Below are 19,786 nucleotides of genomic sequence, written 5' to 3'. Positions count from 1 at the left end.
GTCTGCACGTTGAGAAAACCTGCCTAGCTTGCAACAGTTTTATGCAACTGCATTCACTCGCGTTTGGGAAGTGCTCTGAGAAGCACGTCTGGGACGTGCTGTGGATCAGTCATGCGGAGCTGTCAAAGCGGCCGACAGGTGCATAGGCGCCCAACTCCCACGGAGACCTAACTCAATTCTCATGGACTTTCCAGTGAAGCTGGGGGCCCAGCTCCTTCGGGTCTCTTTGAATAGCCCAGCCTCTTGTATTGTACTGTAATACAGGGAGAGCAGCAGATACATATACCGCAGATTCTTTATTCCTTCCTGTTTCCTAGCAGATTCTACAAAGGTCTTTAGGTAACTTTTAAAAACTCTGCTGGTTGCTGTGGAGATCTGACTAGACGTGACACGTTGGGGAATCTGAATTCACAAGATTAATTAAAGCAGATGCAAATTTACCAGATTCATCCCAGCAAGCATTTGTACCCTCCCCTCTGACTCCATGCATGATATTCTGGACCAACGGTGTTTCAGGCTGCAGACATGCCTGGCCCTGTTCACTTGGGTGGTAGAAGCTGCAGATAGTGGAAAGCTGATGTCCCCTCACTCAGGCTGGGCTGGGGGGAGATGACTGATTACTCCAGTCCTATCTGTCAGCTTGCCAGTGAACACCATAGACACCTACTTGGCTGTGACTGCTACAGGGGCAGGGTGAGGAAACAGAAGTATGTGGGTGGGGCGGCTGATCTGTTCGGGAGGAATCTTGTATAAACTCAAGGACAAAGGGAGAAACCAGATCCCTTTGTGACATATAAAACTGAAAACAAGGATGTCTGGGTTCCCCTCTAAATCCAAGAGGCCAGTACGCACTCCCCGGGCGGCTGGGCAGCCTCACCATCATCGGATCTTCCTATAGTCTGGTGGGGTTTGTGTTTAAAAACCAAACAGAGCTGTTGAGCAGTTCTCTGGCTTCTCTCCGGAAGGGATCTCAGCTCAATAGAGCGTCATAGCCCAGATGGCGGCATTGGGCACAGCAGCCATGGAGTCAAAGCTCCAGAGAGGATGCAGCATTCTTCCCGCACTGCATCCGGCCCTTCTCCCTGTAGGCAGTGTGCTCCCTGGAGGGTGTGGCTTGGTGAGCACATTGCACTGTGGCTCTCCCTGGTCCGTGGGGGCAGAAGAGAGAGCTCCTTGCACCCTCCTCTGTTTTCCTTCCCCACCCCTCTCGCTCCGTGCGTTCGGCCCAGGCACAATCTGCCCCAAATTGCTCCTTAAAATATACACAGGCCTCCAGCCTCCCTGAAATGCAGCCACACAGAAATGGCTCCGGGGCGGGGGGGAGGGGTGTGACTGCACCCCATTACAACCCTTACCCTGAGAGCCCCAGAACCCACTCAGCCCTACAGGGTGACCCACGGAGTGCCCTGCAGAGAGGTGACCTGAAGTGGACATCCTCCTTATTCTGCGTGTACATGACCAGATCTGCTAGCCCTCTCTCCCTCCCACCTCTGGCTTGTGGGACATGGAAATCCCGTGGCACCCTTTGGGAGGGACAGTGGGTTTGCTTCAGCTTTTCTGGGACAAAACCCGTCCCTCACCCTGCTGCCCCTGTCGCTCCTTCGTGGGTTTTGCTTTCATGTTCCATGCAACCTCTAACCCTTGCTGACTCATAAAGCCATGTTCTCTTTGTTCAGGAAGACCTGGCCATGCCCCTCATAGAGGAGGAGATCGATGGGCTGTCGGGGCTCTTGTTTCCTTTCTACGATGCTGATACGCACATGTTGTATTTGGCTGGAAAGGTGCGTTGGCTTTACTGAGGGTAACAGGCAATATACTGCATATCCTGCTGTTCTCAAGACTGATGTGGCTCTTGCAAACTTGAGAATAAATCATCTCCCAAATAACCCATTCGAGAACGCAAGCAAAGGGGCACCTCTCCGATGAGCAGAGCATGGGGTTATTTTGGGCTTTTCATAAATAACTATTACAATTAAACAGTCGGGGCTAGATGCTGATATTGCTTTCACCAGTGCAAATTTGGAGCAACTCCATTGAAGACTTTGGATTTATACTAATGTAACAGGAACCAGCCTTTGGCCATTGACTTTCTTTTAAAGGTCCTTGATTATTTTGCACTTCACTGGTGTTGCTTGTGTTGTAAAGTCCAAATGCCGCCACTACAGAAACCTCTCTGGTGGGGCACACTTCTCTAATGGCCCCCCACAAGCACCTGTGTACCCTGGAGGGTGTGGCTTGGTGCACACATGCACACACTTCTCTGCAATCACACTAGCTTGTGCACAAAGCTCCACCGAAGTGAAGGGACCTGCAGATACTGTAGTGCATTTAGGAGGCCCTTAAAAAAGTAAACACATTTATTTCCTATGGGCTGCATGTAGGACTCCCTCTCAAGTCAGCTTATGGCCCTGAGTAGAGAAGCACCAGGTATACTTTGCCATCTTTGTTCATAAAGGCCACAATCAAGAAGGAAAGCCGTAGTGGTTAAAAAACTGACCTGGGTTAGAGGGGAAGTGATAAGGGAAGCAAAGGGATACAAGAAGTAATCTATGGCCAGTGGAGTTAAGGATAATAACAAGGAGTCTAAGTATATTAGGAACAAAAAGAATCCTAATCATGGTCCTGGTCCATAGCTAGGTGGAAATGGTGGAATTATCAATAATGCAGGAGAGGCAGAAGTGTTTAATCAATATTTCTGTTCTGTATCGGGGGGGAGGGGCAGGAAATGATGTAGTCAGATCACATAATGATGACACTTTCCATTCCACTAGTGCAGGGGTGGCCAACCTGTGGCTCCGGAGCCATGTGCGGCTCTTCATAGGTTAATATGCGGCTCCTCGCATAGGCGCTGACTCCGGGGCTAGAGCTATAGAGGCTAACTTTCCAATGTGCCGGGGAGTGCTCAACCCCCTGCTCTGCCCCAGGGCCTGCCCCCACTCCACCCTTTCCCCCGAGCCTGCCATGCCCTTGCTCTCCCCCCCCACCCCACCAGAGCCTCCTGCGCACCACGTAACAGCTGATCGCCGTGGGCGGGAGGCCCTGATTGGCGGGGCTGCCGGCGGGCAGGAGGCGCTGCAGGTTGGAGTCGGGGGAGCTGATGGGGGGGCTGCTGACGTATTCCTGTGGCTCTTTGGCAATGTACATTGGTAAATTCTGGCTCCTTCTCCGGCTCAGGTTGGCCACCCCTGGGCTAGTGTCTCAGGAGGATGTTAAACAGCAACTACTGAAGTTAGGCACTTTTTAAATCAGCAGGTCCAGATAACTTGCATCCAAGAGGTTTTTTTTTTTTTAAAGCGGGCTGAGGAGCTCACTAGACTGTTAATGTGGATTTTTTTTTTTCAATAAGTCTTGGAAAACTGAGGAAATTTCAAAAGACTGGAAGCAAGTTAATGTTGTGCCAATATTTTAAAAGGGTCGATGGGACGACCTGGGTAGTTATAGGCCTGTCAGTCTGACATTGATAATGGAGCAGCTGATATGGGACTTGGATAATAAAAAAATTAAAGTAGGGTTATACAGTTAATGCCAATCAACATGAGTTTATGGAAAAGAGACCCTGTAAAACTAACTTGATATCTTTTTTTTTTTATTAGATTACAGTTTTGGTTGATAATGGCAATAGTATTAGTGTAATATTTGAGGATTCTCTCAGGCATTTCACTTGGTACAGCACGACACTTGGATTGAAAAAATAGAATGATACAAAATTACTACGGCACACATTAAATGGATTCAAAACTGGCTAACTGATAGGTTTCAAAATGTAACTGCAAAGAGGGAATCATCATCAAGTGGGTGCATTTCTAGGAGGGTCCCACATGGATGAGTTCTTGGCCTGATGCTACTTAATATTTTTATCAAATGACCTGAAGAAAACATAAAATCATCACTGAAAAAGTTTGCACGTGACAAAAAATTTGGGTTGTGATCATTAATGAAGAGGATGGGTTACGGATACAGAGAGATCTGGATTGCTTGGTAAGCCAGGTGCAAGCAAACAATATGCTTAATATGGCTAAATGTAAATGTATGCATCTAGGAACAAGGAATGTAGGCCATATGTCTAGGGGACTCAATCTTGGAAAGCAGGGACTCTAAAAAGGATTTAGAGGTTGTGGTGGATAATCAGCTGAACATGAGCTCCCAGTACGGTGCTGTGGCCAAAAGGGTTATGCGATCCTTGGATGCATAAACAGGAGCATCTCGAGTAGGAGTAGAGAGGGTTTTTTACCTCTGTATTTGGCACTGGTGTAACTGCTGCTGGAATATTGAGTCCAGTTCTGGTGCCCACAATTCAAGAAGGATGCTGATAAATTGGAGAGGGTTCAGAGAAGAGGCATGAGCTTGATTAAAGGATTAGAAAACATGTCTTATATTCAAGGAGCTCAATCTATTTGCGTTAACAAAGAGAAAGCTAAAGTGTGACTTAGTCTATAAATACCTACACGGTGAACATAAGAATGGCCACACTGGGTCAGACCAAAGGTCCATCTAGCCCAGTATCCTGTCTTCTGACAGTGGCCAATGCCAGGTGCCCCAGAGGGAATGAACAGAACAAGTAATCATCAAGTGATCCATCCCCTGTCGCCCATTCCCAGCTTCTGGCAAACAGAGGCTAGGGACACCATCTCTGCCCATCCTGGCTAATAGCCATTGATGGATCTATCCTCCATGAATTTATCTAGTTCTTTTTTGAACCCTGTTATAGTCTTGGCCTTCACAACATCCTCTGGCAAGGAGTTCCACAGGTTGACTGTGTGTTGTGTGCTGCCTATTAATTTCATTTGGTGGCCCCTAGTTCTTGTGTTATGAGAAGGAGTAAATAACACTTCCTTATTTACTTTCTCCACACCAGTATTGATTTTATAGAGCTCTATCATATCTCTCCTTAGTCGTCTATTTTCCAAGCTGAAAAGTCCCGGTTTTATTAATCTCTCCTCGTATGGAAGCCGTTCCATACCCCTAATAATTTTTGTTGCCCTTTTCTGAACCTTTTCCAATTCCAATATATCTTTTTTGAGAGGGGGTGACTACATCTGCACGCAGTATTCAAGATTTGGGCGTACCATAGAGGCAATATGATATTTTCTGTTTTATTATCTATCCCTTTCTTAATGATTCCCAACATTCTGTTCGCTTTTTTTTGACTGCCGCGGCACATGGAGTGGATGTTTCAGAGAACTATCCACAATGACTTCAAGATCTCTTTCTTGAGTGGTAACAGCTAATTTAGACCCCATCATTTTATATGTATCGTTGGGATTATGTTTTCCAATGTGCATTACTTTGCATTTATCAACATTGAATTTCATCTGCCATTTTGTTGCTCAGTCAGCCAGTTCTGAGAGATCCTTTTGTAGCTCTTCACAGTCTGCCTGGGACTTAACTATCTTGAGTTGTTTTGTATCATCTGCAAATTTTGCCACCTCACTGTTTACTCCTTTTTCCAGATCATTTATGAATATGTTAAGTAGGACTGGGACCAGTATAACTATTTACCTCTCTCCATTCTGAAAACTGACATTTATTTCTACCCTTTGTTTCCTATCTTTTAACCAGTTACCAATCCATGAGAGGACCTTCCCTCTTATCCCATGACTGCTTTCTTTGCTTAAGAGCCTTTGGTGAGGGACCAAATATTTGCTAACGGGCTCTTCAGTCTAGCAGAGAAAAGTATAACGTGAACCAAGGGCTGGAAGCTGAAAATAGATAAATTCAGATTGGAAATAAGACATACATTTTTAACGAGGGTAATTAACTGTTAGACCAATGCACCAAGGGTCGTGATGGATTGTCTGTCACTGACAATTTTTAAATCAATGCTGGATTTTTTTAAGATATGCTGTAGTTCAAAGGGAACTATTTTGGGAGAATTCTATTGTTTGTTGTACAGGAGCTCAGACTACATGATCACAGTGATTCCTTCTGGCCTTGGAATCTATGAAGCTATTAGCATAAATTTAGTGCAATGGAGTCCTACCCATTCAGTGCAGCTCCACTGACTTTCGCGTCATTCTAAAATTAGTTTATTTCTGTACTGGAATATTTCCTTTAGCATTCCTGGGCAACACAACGTCCTAGTACATTTTTTAGTACTTTATCCTCCTTCCATTGTGAGAGAACTAGATTAGATATGCAACTCGTATATGATACGGAACTCTTTGCCAGAGGATGTTGTGAAGGCCAGGACTGTAACAGGGTTCAAAAAAGAACTAGATAAGCTCCTGGAGGACAGATCCATCAATAGCTATTAGCCAGGATGGGCAGGGATGGTGTCCCCTAGCCTCTGTTTGCCAGAAGCTGGGAATGGGTGACAGGGAATGGATCACTTGGTGATCACTTGATTTTCTGTTCATTCCCTCTAAAACACTGACCACTATCGGAAGACAGGACACTGGGCTAGATGGACCTTTGCTCGGACCCAGTCTTGCCGTTCTATGTTCTTTAACCCAAGGGTAGAAAAACTAATTCCATAAAGTGTGAGGGAGAAATGGGAGTGACGGGGATAAAATTGCTAGTCCTCTTGTGAGTCTTCTTCCCCAAACGCCATTAAAGAGACCACATCTGTTCCTTCTACTGCTACTACTCCAAGAACCCAGACGCAGTATATGAAATGCTGTCGGTTTGGTTTGAGACTCTGTTCTACAATGGCTAACTAGCATTGTCGTCTCTGTATATTTAACCTAGAACTTGGCAGTGATGCACAACATGATGTTCTTTTTACATATCTTTTTATTTACCTACAGCTTTTACCCTGAAATGTTAAACTGATCTGCCTTTATCCCCCCTGCCTCAGGGCGACGGGAACATCCGATACTATGAAATCAGCACAGAAAAGCCCTATCTGAATTATCTCATGGAGTTTCGCTCTCCTGCCCCACAGAAAGGACTGGGTAAGAGCTTTTGGCATGTCAATAGGCCGCCTCTTTGAACATTAATATTAAAAAAAGCCAGCAGACTGAAATCGTATAATTAAATTTTGCTGATAAATGTATTTTGCATAATAACCTCCCGTGCTCTCTGCACTGTGCTGACTCTCGCTGTTCAAATATGTTCTGTGTCATTAGGTAGCTGATGACTTGCTGGAAAATTAATTCAGAATTCCAATGTTCTTTATGTGGCATTTAATATTTTTGTGTATTTCTTCCTGGGTAATGGTGCAGTGTGACTCTGATGTATCTTACTGAGGGCCCAGTTCCAAGAAAATGCATGTGCAGTTTCACCTGACGTGCAGTGACCGGCTGCCTAAACTTTAACAAGTGACCTGAGCCAGTGATATATGGGACGTTCCCTGGGTAAAATGCTCTTCCCTTCCCACCCTTGCTGCAAAATCCATCTGGCCCGTTCCCCGCCCCTCTTTGCCAGCACAGGGCTCTGATCTGCACATCTGCACCACTCTCAGCTCTCCTCCCCTTCCCAGCACCTCCAGGAGACCCCTGCATGTGGCTTCCCTCCCTGGAAGCAGTTCTCCACAGCAGGAGCAGCAGGGGTGACTGGTGGATTCTGGCTGTGGGGTGGCTGGCCGGGTGAGGACAGGATCAGCTCTGGTTGGTGGCATGGGGGGCAGGTCCCATTTGGGCTCTTGGAGTAGGCAGGTTTCCCTCATGGCTGGCCCCCGGGGGTGTGCGTAGGGTTGCTTGTGGGATGGGGCTCCCCCGGTGGGTGTAGAGGGTCAGAGGGAGAAGAAAGGGGCTATTCACATTCCAGGCTGCAGGTGGACAGGAAGGCCCAGGTGGGGAGGATGCCTAGGGTGGAAGTATTTCCCTCCTCGCACACCCCCACGGGCAGGACACAGACCTAGCACGCCCTGGAATTAGGCAGGAGGGAGGCCCAGCTACCCAGTTCTGCGGTGTCCCACAGCCCCAAGAGGGCAGGGACAGGCGTGAGCAGCTCAGCTGCTGATTTGGAATCTCAGGCCTGCAAGCTCAGGGAAAGCCGATGACGCCGAGGGACGGGATATTAAAGGAGGTCGCTCTCTGCTTCGCAGCTCAGTTCAGTGCTGTGGTAATACCCTGCACTCTGGACATGATCACGAAACAAATCTCTGTGCCCATATTTAACTTCAGCCCTTTCCCCGGTGCTGCCTGCAGGCTCCAGTGGGCAGTGCTTGCGTGGGGGTTTCTGTACTTGTCTGGCAAAGCTTTCCTATCCGGGATAACACTTTCCACATGCTAGTGGTCTCTTCCCCCACTTGCCGGCTGCAGCTGCAGCTTCGGCAAAGTATATACGTACCTTGGGCCTGATTGGGAAAGATGCAGCATGCCCTCAACTTGCACTGATGTCACTACCTCACAGAATTGGGTCCCGTATTTCTTCCTTATCTTATACACATAATGCCTCCCTCCTCCCCCCCCCCCCCGCTATGAGTCATCTGCAGCGATAGGGCACCAAAGCACGGGCCACTGCTACTCGAGCTAAATAAGTAACTCCATGTAGCCGGTAGCAGTGGTAGGCTGGTATCCATTGGGAAGTTGCAAGGCACACCTTCTCACTTAGCTTTGTGTTTAAGCAAAACAGAGAATCCCATTCTCGCGGAACACACTGACTGTTTTTCTTGACTTGTAAAGCGCTGACGATTTACGGTAGGAAACGAGGGTTCTCTCGGCAGCAGCTTTGAAACGTAGCTACGCTGTCAGAACTTTTCCCATCGACATGATGCCTAATTGGATCTATATACTGCTACTGTATCCTAAGCCAGCTAGCATGGGGCGAGTAAGATTGGTTCCTTTCTCACGGACCAATTTGTAGAGCAAGAGCTTTTGAATATTCCAATGCTTTGTTGGCATGAAAGGACAGACCCTTGCTCACATGTGAACTCTCTAATAGGTGTGATGCCAAAGCACGGGCTGGATGTGTCTGCATGTGAGGTGTTCAGATTCTATAAACTGGTTACCTTAAAGGGTCTGATTGAGCCAATCTCTATGATCGTGCCAAGGAGGGTGAGTACATGTCAGCACTGTTCCTACTCCCGTACGGAACTCCAATGCTCTGATGCGTTATCTCTGCCCAACACGTTCAAAGCACAGAGTTGGAAACACTCGGTGTGCCGGGGGAATTCTATTTCTGTTACTCGGGTACGTCAAAGACTGCCGTATTCTCTATTAAAATGATGCACAGGGAAGGAGCTGGGAGACTCAGTTACTGAACTTTTACCTTTTGAGACCACACTAGGAATCCTGCTCTGACTTGCACAGAGCAGAATCATTTGGATGAAATACAGTAAATGTCAAAAGGACCTTGGCAAACTGTATCTAGTGAATTAAGCCCCTGATGGTTTATATCACTGTCCACAACAACCACACATCTTACATTCTGTACTCTGACCATGCTAGACATTTTCCTGAGTTGCATCTCAAACATCATGGGGTTGCTTTTTCCTGGCTGTGGATAACATCTGTCTTCTTCGATGGGTAGATCTCTCTGTGACCTCTCATTTATATCAATTACACATTTTAGATCCAAACTCACATCTTGCTAAAAACTGCTTTTCTAACATACAGCAATGCTAAGTCTGAACTCTGTGCTTATGGAAAGTTCTTTAAAGAACCGACGCCATCATTTTTTCTAACTTCTGCTGCCATCATTTTGTGTGAAATTAACTGGGTCTTTTGAAATGTGTGACAAAGGACTGTCCCACATCTAGGGTTAGAGATCCATCCCAAGTTCAACTCACATCTCCGTGTGTTGGGAGCAGTATTCAGTGCTGGCTTTTCCTGCTTTGTCCAACTGTATGAAATCTGAAACAAAGCTACGAGCCATGTTCAGGTTTAGGACTGAGTCTGTATTTTTCCAAACAGAGGTGACTCAATAGAGCTTCATTCTCATTGCCCTGAATTTGCTAATCTTCAGCAAGCAGAAATGTGGAGAGGAGGGGAAAGGCAAATTACCCTTGTGGACAACTTTCCTTGGTGTTTTCCCCTGGGCTGTTCTTCTTTATGCCATATGTGGCCAGAGTGGGTGCTCCTTGACTTAACTGGCTCGTGCTTTGAAGTGGGAACTACAATATGTAACCGTATGCTTTGTGCACTTAGCGTTCCCTGACCGGTCTGTGCAGCAGCAGGGAGCACCCTTTCCAACAGGCCAGAGGCGATGCCCTTCCAAAGCCTCCCAGTTCAGCTGGATAATATTCATTAGTCTGTCTACAGCTCAAATGCTCAGTACTGCTGGAGTATAATTTTCTTTCAGAACATGAATTTAATAGGCAGGGAACAGGACTCTTTATTTCCCATTTAAAGTTAATGGTGAAAAGGCAGTTAAGTATTTTTCCTGGGATGCTATTGAATGGCTAAGTTACCGTTGGCCGGGGTTGTAAGAAAACTTGCTTATGGCTCTTTGCAACGCATAGTTACAATTGGGAACAAACGTTATGAAGACAGCCACTCTTTATTCTTCCTCACTTCCAGTCAGAAACATACCAAGAGGATATTTACCCGATGACGCCAGGTATAGAACCAGCCCTGACACCAGACGAATGGCTGAGTGGAATGAACAGAGGTAAAAGAATGAACACTGCATGAGTACCTACTGCACGTCTATTGGACATGTAAACAGAATTGATCTCTGAGCCTCACTGTGAAATATGTCTAAATCCATACTCAGCCTTGGGCACTTTCCATACTTTGCATTGGCCACCAGATAATGTGATGGTGGGTGCATAGGTGCTGTGTGTGTATGTACTTCGTGTACATAAACCCACGGGAACCATTTTAGAGCTAGTAAGCTGTGGGGGGAGAGGGGGTAAGGAGGTCGTTGAATGCTTTTGAGCGCCATCTATAAGTAAGTTTTATTTGTGTTAAAGTAGTGCCTAGTTGCTCCAACTGAAAATATAGGCCTTGTGTGAGCATGGGAAAAGTGTGTGTATGTATGTGAGTGTGTGTGAGAGAGAGAGAGAGAGAGAGAGAGATTCAAGCTAGTTAACATGCTCTGAAGCACCACTTAGGCTGTGTCTGCCCCAGGTGCTGGTCTCTTTAGCATTGCATTACCAAGTGGTGTTTCAAATCTTTTTAGCTAACCCGATTAAAAAAACCAACCAACCATGGCTTTTTTTCTAGTCTGGACAAGGTCATAGTGAGAAAGTTCATGTTCCAAAAAGTTGGGAGTCTATTTAGACAAGACAAAGGATGGGAAGGGAAAGAGGTACGGGGCCGGGGGCAGTGACTTGCCAGGGTTGCACAGCTGGTCAGTAGAAGAGCTGGATTAGAACCCAGGTCTCCTGACTGTCAGTCCAAGGCCTGTCCAGTCCAGTCACCATGAAAACACACTGTTGTAGCAACTGACAGGTAGTGAATGTTAAGGTAGGACGATAGGGGAGGGATATATACACATGTCCTGTAGCAGAGCACGTGTTAACATCCTCCTTTATTTTACCATCTCACATAGATCCCATCTTGATGTCTTTGAAGGAGGGCTATAAGAAGGCATCCAAAGTTGTCTTTAAGGCACCAATAAGAGAGAAAAAAAGTGTTGTTGTCAATGGAATAGATTTGTTAGAAAACGTGCCCCCCAGGACAGAGAATGAGGTAAGCAATGGGTGTTGACTTATGGCTTTGAATGGCCAAGATCTCAGCCTTGTGCTTAAAGCTTATGCAGTGCAAAACCTCTCTTGGAAATAGTAAGAAAACAGCTGGTAAGGTCTGCTGAATTTTCTGATCCTACTGAATACCACAGAGGCCTGATTTTATGCCGCAGATGTCATTCTGTACTGCAGTAACACCTAGCTGACCCGGTCGAGGACCAGGACAAGCACTGAACAAGGTGGTCCTGCTCCAGAGAGTTTTCAATCAACGTCTTCCCATTAATTTCAGTAGAAAATAGTAGACTGTGTTTTACCCCAATTGTCATAATTGTCGCCACTCCTAGCCTCCCTTGACCACAGAGTGCATTGAACTATTCCGGTGTCCCTTCTGCCAGCTTGGCTTCCATGTGCCATCCTAGTTTCTGGCATCAGTGGCTTTCACTGTATTTTCCATGTAGATGGTGTAACTTATAAACAGTTCTTTGTACAGTATTGTAACAAGTTTGTAATCATCTAGGAACTGCAGGGTTGTTGTTAAGATGCACAACATAGCCACCTGGAACTTCACACCAACTGTGGGGGACTGAACTCTGACCCTCTGCCTCTGAAACCAGACTCCTAGCAACTTAACTAAATAAAAATCTCCATCTGTTATCAATATAGGGCACATGACCATAGATGAGGTCATGACTTTCTCTGACAGAGAGCAACTGCACACATCCAAGATTGTTGCATATAAACACATCAATTTGTGCATCTCTACTTTTCTTCCCGAGCTGTGAAAATCCATGTGTGTGTTTCCCTGGATCAAACTTCAACCCACAGGACTTTGCTGAGGTTTAAGCAGAGAGCATACAAAATGAACTGGATTAATTTCCTAACAGTTTTTAATAAACGATTGTTCTCTGTGCTACACTTAAAGGCTGTGGGGAAACATTTACACTGAATCCAATATTGAATTTCTTTTCACAAACTGAGCTGTTGAGCCATACGATGTGAATTAACTGAGTTACCATGAAAATGGACAGGGCACATCAATGGAATATTGCCGGTAAACTGATCTTTCAAAAGGAACAGTGTAATGACATGAATTGAAGGCAGGTTCTCTGACAGTTGGCAGGAAAGGCATGAAGCCGTCGGGGAAAGCAGATATTATAAATGTTAACACAATGTTGTACACCTATTTTTTTTTCTTTCTTTTAAGCTCCTCAGAATGTTCTTTCGACAACAAGACGAGATCCGACGGTTGAAAGATGAGCTTTCGCAGAAAGACGTAAGAATTCGACAACTACAGCTGGAGTTGAAAAACCTACGTAACAGCCCGAAGAATAATTAATTAACCTCAAGGGACATTTTATAAATAAACTTTCTTTGTTTATACTTGCTCTTTTATTTTACTGTATCCACTTACACAGAATATGAGCCAGAAGTCAAATGACCTGCCAAGAGTCCACATGCTAACTGGAAATATGTCCTTGTAGTCTTATCTAGCACTAAAAAGAAAGACCTGTACACTATAACCGAAAATAACTGCATGAAAGGAAGCTGGGTATGTATTTATATCCCAGCATTTTTCGTGGAGTAAGTAGAAGAGCAATTTTTCTCTATATCTAAAGACTACGGAACTAACCAATAGGGCACAACTTAAATTTAACTTGAAATGGAGAGAGAATGAAAAGAGAATACAGGGTGTCCTTAAGAAAGCAATATGGTTTATTGCTATTAACTTTTTCCTATGCAAAGCCTGACAAAGAATGCACACAGCCTACAAAACTGGAATTTTAATTCACTTAACTATGACCTAAACTATAGCGCTTAATTCACAAATGTTCTCTCCAAATCCTCTTGCCCTGGCCTTTGTTTAAAGGAGGTTCAGGAAAACCTGCCCTTTGCCCTGACACTTGTTGCAAGTTTCCTTTTCTGGGGAAAGGTGGCAAAATTTGAAGTCAGGGTCTTAGAAATTGGCCTGATGGTCAAATGTTCAAGTCCCTTGGTCAATTGCTACACTCCTATAAGACCTTAATTTGTCACTTTCTTAGGTTTATCTGTATGGAAACCAGTCACTCTCCTTAGCGGGATGGGGGCTGGTTGTATATACGGTTTGTTTGTTTTTAAAACGATCCTAGGTTTCCTAAATGTAGTGGGTCTATCTTCCCTGATCTGCTAATAGGGACCTTAGAGTCCTACTTCCTCCTGGAAACATAGTGGTGATAACACTGCCATAATGGTATGCAAATGACAAGCAGCAAAGGAACTTGCCATTGCTCTCTTCCCATAACTGTCTTAGAACACCCTCTTGTTCAGTAGTAAATGTTGCCAAGTTAGTGGTAACCTCTCCTGTGGAACCCTGGTTCAAAGACGTTTGATGTCTGGGAACTCGGTATGTCATCTGTGTGTCTGTTCTGCATATCTGTTCCTACCGATAGAACTGCAGAGGGTTTAAACTGCACAATAAATTATATATACCCAATATATGTACACAATGACATTTTTGTGAATTAGGCCCATAATACAGGGAAAGACACCAAAATACTGCTAGTTTACCTATATATATTTTCACTTAAATCAAGTAGGACTATCCCTAGCAGTATCAGTGCAACAAGTTTTTTCCCCCCCGTTACTTTACATTGTGCTCCGCACCTAATGCTTCCCCTCCCTTACATTAAAAGTGCTGTCATTCGCTATTATTTATGTTACCACAAAAGTGATGAAATAAAATGTTTTCAAGATACCAAACCTTGCGAGTGGCAAAGTCTCCTTTGAGTTTTCATTTGTAGCAACAAGATGTTTGGCGCGAGCAACTAGTTCTTTCAAAATTTAGAACGAGTCAGGTTTAGAGGAGCAAAATCCAGGTATGCTATCGAATGTCATGCTGCAGGAGACAGACATGGAATAAGCTTGCAAGAACTACCTGTGGGCATGCAGCGGCAGGGAGCTGAGGGTTTGCTAACTCACGCAGCCTAACCAGAGAAGTTTAATAAGAACTTAAGACTTTCTCCCCAAAACTGTACAGCCTCTGGACCCCTACTAAAAAGATGAGGCTGGAGGATTTTTAACGGCACACAAGGCAGTTAAGCACCCAATTCCCCGTGTTGTACACCAAAACGAAGGGATTCAAGGACTATCCGAATTATATTTCAATCCAATGAACCTGCCCTCTGGAGAGCCACTGAGGAGACAGTTAATATCTTACACCTGTTGCTAACTTTATGCACGTGACTTGTCTAAGTAGCTGATTATCCCTGTTAACTGGATGAGCAGATGATAAAGTAGAAGTGGACTTGAGGCCACTTGCCAAATTAGGCCCTTATAAGGCATTGAGAGAGAACCTGAGTCTTTCCCAAGCACACTGACTTACCGTTTGGCAGCTGGGTCTACCCGTTGATTGCTCCTTGGAGTCGTTTATTCTGAATGCTTAAATAAGCATGTGGTTAAGGAGAGGCTGCACCAATGGAGTTAATTAAAAGAAAAGGTGCAGGTGGACTCAGAGGGGCTTTGGAAGCTACGTAGCGTTCGGCAGCCATTTCATGAAGGAAGGATGTGCTGTGGAGTATGCAAATAACACTCCAAGGTGCTCCAGATTCTGCAACCCCCAGGAGGGGCTCAAACCAGAAAGACCGAGGCAAGTGTTTAGGGCAGCTGAATGTGTAATAAGTCTGGGCTGACCTGCTATTTGCTGGTTTACCTAGGGCTAGAGCCAACCCAGGTTAGCCAGGCCAGTGGTGCGGACGCTACTGCTAGCAGAGATTGAAGCAAACACTCTGGCTGCAGAACTTGTCCGCTCTTGACCTTTAGGGCCAGGCCAATTGCATTTTGTTACCTTCTGCCTAGGGTTACCCCTGGCTTGGTGTTGATGCAGGCCCTTGAGGTGCTCTGTTCAATTTGAATCTCTAGGATTCTGGGGGCCGAGAGGTGGTAGTTGCCTCAGCTTTTCCCCTCCAGCGCAGAGCTGCGTTCAGGTTGGATTTTGAAGCTTGTGGGAGAGGCTATTGTGGAGCAGGAAGACCAAGGCCACCACACCATTAATACATGCCTGGGGGCCCCCCCTCCATCACGCTCGCTCCCTCAGAGAAGAAGCTGGCACTATCAAAAGCCCCACGGCTCTCCTGCAAGGTCACTTGCAGCTTGCTCTGGCCACACACCCTGGGAAAGGAAAGGGACCTGCTCCTCCATCTTCAGCTGACCTGCGTTTCTCAGCTGCCTGACAGGCTCACGTGGGCCTGTGCTAACCCTCCAACCCAGCCTGGTAAGTGATTGTTTGGGACATGGAGGCTAGCAGGGTTGCCTCTCCTGTGCTTGGGGTCAGGGCCGGCTCCAGGCACCAGCCAACCAAGCACGTGCTTGGGGGCGGCACCTTATAAGGGGCGGCCACTGTTGGGGTGGCGGGGGGCGCTCACGGTGTTTTTTATTCGCAGGGCAGCGCTCGAGGGTTGTTTTTTTTTATTTCAGCGGCGTGGCGCTGGGGGGAGGGGGGGGGCAGGGGTTTGGGCGACCCGGCCTGGCGCTCGGGAGGGGGGGCATGGGGGTTTGGCCAGTGCGGCGCTGGGGATGGGGGCGGGGGTTTGGCCAGCGCGGCGCTCGGGGGGGGGGGGGGGGGGGTTGGGCTGGCCAGTGCGGCGCTCGGGGGGAGGAGGTTTGGGCGGCCCGGCGAGGTGCTCGAGGGGGAGGGGGTTTGGGCAGCCCGGCGCTCTGGGGGTTTTGGGCGACCCGGCGCTTGGGGGGGGGGACAGGGGTTTGGCCGGCCACGGAGTGACATGCGGGGGGCGGGGGTTTCAGCGGTGAGGGGGGTGGGGAAGGTCAGTGGCGTGGTACTTGGAGGGGGGGGCAGATGTTACGGCGTGGTGGCGCTCTTCTTTTTTGCCTGGGGCAGCAAAAATGTTAGAGCCGGCCCTGCTTGGGGTCTAGCCCTCTCCCTCACCGCGGTGACTGGTCTGGGGCAGGTAAGCGGGGATAGTGAATGTCTACCAAAACCCCCAGGCCCCATGGTGGATGGGGTGGCGGTGGGGGAGCCTTTGCCCGAGGCCTGGGCCACTGAGGGGGGAGCCTGTCTGTCTCTGCAGGAGCAGAAAGTGAGAAATGGGGGGATGGGGAGGCCCCATGGGGGGGTGGGGAGGTGGCCCAAAAGTTGAGGGTGCCCCTCTGTACTGCTGGGCAGAAGGTGAAGGCAGAGGACGAAGGGGTGAAGTGCTGAGGCAAATGGAGGCCAAACCTGACTAAAACAGTAGGAGAAAAGCAACTTACTGTGCCGGTGAGAATCTGCAGCGCTCGGGCTGCTCTAGAACGATGGCGGTTTGGGTAAGACCTCGCTCTCAAACCTCCGCTTCTCCTGCTTCCCTGACGCGTCGAGCTGGTCTCCTATGCCCCTAGTCAACTGTGCCGCCTTCCCTGCTCCAGGGGCCTACGCAGTCGCTGGCCTGCGCTTTTAAATCCCTCTTCAACGCTCAATTCCGTCTAGTCTTCCCTTCCCGCTGACCTCCGGCTCACCACTCCCACCCGCCTGCTGGCCTCTGCTCCCTCAGGCTGTGCAGAAACTTATCTAAAGCAAAACACTCCTCTGGAGAACGCGCACACACCGCAGGGGCTTGGCTCTTTCAATCAATCAATGGAGGCAGGCATACCTTAAGTCCCTTCCCCAACCAGCTGTCACCCTTTGCTGTGATTTTCACTGTGACTTGCTACCTCGTTGGTAAAATGTAGAGCTGGTCCTAGTCCTCAGCTTTTATTTATTTTTGCTGTTGTTGAAAAATAGCCTCTCCCCTCCCCCCAGGGAAACTATTGGTAAATTAAAAAAAAAATTTGTTTCCTGGTTTTCAATTTTTTCCCCAAAAATGGTTATCAATTTTGTATTTATTGGACACAGCATTTTCATCTGAAAAGTGGGGTTTTGGCAAACAAGTTTGAAAACCACCTCAGTTAAAAAAATAAAAAGGGAAATGGATCCATTTTGAAACTCTTGAAATGGGAACAACTTTGAATTTTTTCCTGGTTTCCTTGGTTTTAGAGCCGCTCTAGTACAATGCCACGTCCACCTGCAGTGCTTTAAAAATAACCAATGAGTCCCTTCCAATGGAAATGACTGAAGGTACATTTATACTTATTTCAGTTCACGACCAACTAGGGCATATATACCAACCTTTTGAAGGAAAAAAAATCTTGCTTACGCAAGTCTTAAATCACTTTAATAACTTCTGGTTTTTCTTGATTTCTTAACTACGTATAAAACTTTCTACAGAATGGAAATTCTCCTTTATCTTTTTAGCAGTTATTTATGTCTCAATATTAGGCTTATGCAAATGTTTCTTTAAAAAAAAATTCTCATGTGTAAGATGAGAGAGCTGTTCTCCAAAGCCTCTTGCATCAACATGTATTCAGCCCAATTATGGCTGGTGTTTCAGTGATGATTAATGAGTTGATTAGCATTTCTGCCAACATCAGCACAAATACTTTTGTTTTGCAACCATTATGTTATTAGTGAGACTAGCTGGAGATGGTCTTTGTAATCCAGTGGCTTTTTACAATTATGTATATGTGCAGGATTTATGTTTCTAATGACTTGCAGGCCTAGATGTAGGTTTTGTAAAAGTGCAGGACTAGAAAGTTCTTACACCTGTGTTGTTTTTCATCAGAAATTGCCCAGCAGGTGGCAGTCTGTACAACATATCCATTCTGCTTTAGCAAGTCTTTATTCAGTCTACTATATTTCAGCATTGACTTATGAATCCCATAGGAATACTGTGTAATTTATTTTCATTTCTGTTTTACATACTAAGAATGTAAATGCTTGAAACAAAGCATTCAATGATAACCCTGGAATCAAGTGCACTGGATTACCTGCCTTTTTCTTTTATATAACCAAGACAACTGTAACCAGAGCTGCTAGAGATCAAAGGCACTGATAGAATCGTTTCAGTTGGGAGCAAATTTGTGTTCAAGGAAGTGAGCTTAATAGTGGGGGTAGAGCAAGGTATAATGCTGGGCAAGGTCTGAGTGTCATTCAGTCAACATTTGCAACTAGCTTTTTACTCCTATTCTCAGATTCGTTAGCAAAAATCATCTATGGTGGCTAGGTGTGTGATGAGCATGATAATGTCTACATGGATTCAAAAAAGGCCCCCAGACTGACTTTCACTTAGTCCTGACCAAAGGTAAGTTTTGAGCCCAAAGCACCAGTTAAGGGAGTTAAAATGGATTAACGTACGTTTGGATGGCCTGCCTTTGCACGAGGGTGTCGGCTCAGATGGAACATGCCTGAGTAGATCTTCCTTGCAGTAAAGCAGGCAGCTGAAAATACTGGAACAAGCAGCAGGGGCGGTAAGTTTTGTATGAAACTTTGAGAGTTGAGGGGCTGATGGATCCTACCCTGAGATTATAACAGATAAAAGATCCTGGATTTTACATGGGGGAAAAGGATATTTTTAGTGGTGAGTCACCACAGGAAAAAGTCTGATTCCAAGAAGAATGGGCTGTGGAATAAGGAGGAAAACACCCAGATCACTGAAGATCCTCTTCTTAGTAAAAGGCAGGAGTGGTTTTCTAGCCCAAGAGAATTGAAAATTCTTTTCTTTTCTCTAGGCAGGCAGGCAGGCAGGCCCTCCTGTATAAGACATCCACATGGAGGAGGTAAGTGGCGTGGACCGTGGCAGTGAGAAAGGGTCAGTAGGAAATAACAGCAGGGCACTATTGGTTCCAGGGTTTTTTGTTTCAAGCACCAAAGTAAAGGCTGGGACTTGCACTCTCCTGGCATAAATCTGCAAGGTTTCATCATCTGATGCTAAACTAGAAGGATCTAAGCCATCGAGGGATCTATTCTGCTTGGAAACGGAAGACCGTGTCAAGAATTTGATAGCTGCTTTCAACTACCTGAAAGGGGGTCCCAAAGAGGATGGATCTAGACTGTTCTCGGTGGTACCAGCTGACAGAACAAGGAGCAATGGTCTCAAGTTGCAAGTGGGAGAGGTCGAGGTTGGATATTAGGAAAAACTTTTTCACGAGGAGGGTGGTGAAGCACTGGAATGGATTACCTAGGGAAGTGGTGAAATCTCCTTCCTTAGAGGTTTTTAAGGTCAGGCTTGACAGAGCCCGGGCTGGGATGATTTAGTTGGGGATTGGTCCTGCTTTGAGCAGGGGGTTGGACTAGATGACCTCCTGAGGTCCCTTCCAACCCTGATAGTCTATGATGTGGCAGCACAAGAGTGATATATGGGAACTAGGGGAGAGGATTTGGGAGCTGGGACAGCTGTTGAGGTGGGTAGTAGAGGGTTGTCCTACTGT

The 19,786-nt window shown here is 46.4% G+C and overlaps 1 protein-coding gene across 8 annotated transcripts in view; it reads left to right on the top strand.

Moving 5' to 3' along the window:
• The window catches only part of CORO2B (coronin 2B), a 123,223-nt gene extending 108,972 nt beyond the window's left edge, over positions 1–14,251 (top strand). For 6 of the 8 annotated variants that reach the window (XM_065559148.1, XM_005300713.5, XM_042856548.2 and 3 more), the window contains 6 exons: positions 1,677–1,781; positions 6,797–6,893; positions 8,827–8,939; positions 10,404–10,494; positions 11,380–11,519; positions 12,720–14,251. In XM_065559148.1, the coding sequence (XP_065415220.1) occupies positions 1,677–1,781; positions 6,797–6,893; positions 8,827–8,939; positions 10,404–10,494; positions 11,380–11,519; positions 12,720–12,851 (678 nt within the window). In that variant the 3' untranslated portion in view covers positions 12,852–14,251. The remainder of the gene's footprint in view (positions 1–1,676; positions 1,782–6,796; positions 6,894–8,826; positions 8,940–10,403; positions 10,495–11,379; positions 11,520–12,719) is intronic. The other 2 variants (XR_010590922.1, XR_010590921.1) reach the window with 1 other exon arrangement.
• Positions 14,252–19,786: the final 5,535 nt, after the last annotated feature.

This window comes from Chrysemys picta, chromosome 10 (genome assembly GCF_011386835.1).
Source record: "Chrysemys picta bellii isolate R12L10 chromosome 10, ASM1138683v2, whole genome shotgun sequence".
NCBI classification, from domain to species: Eukaryota; Metazoa; Chordata; order Testudines; family Emydidae; genus Chrysemys; species Chrysemys picta.
The sequence above is the reverse complement of the archived record's forward strand: the minus strand, read 5'-3'. Positions and strand labels throughout refer to the sequence as shown.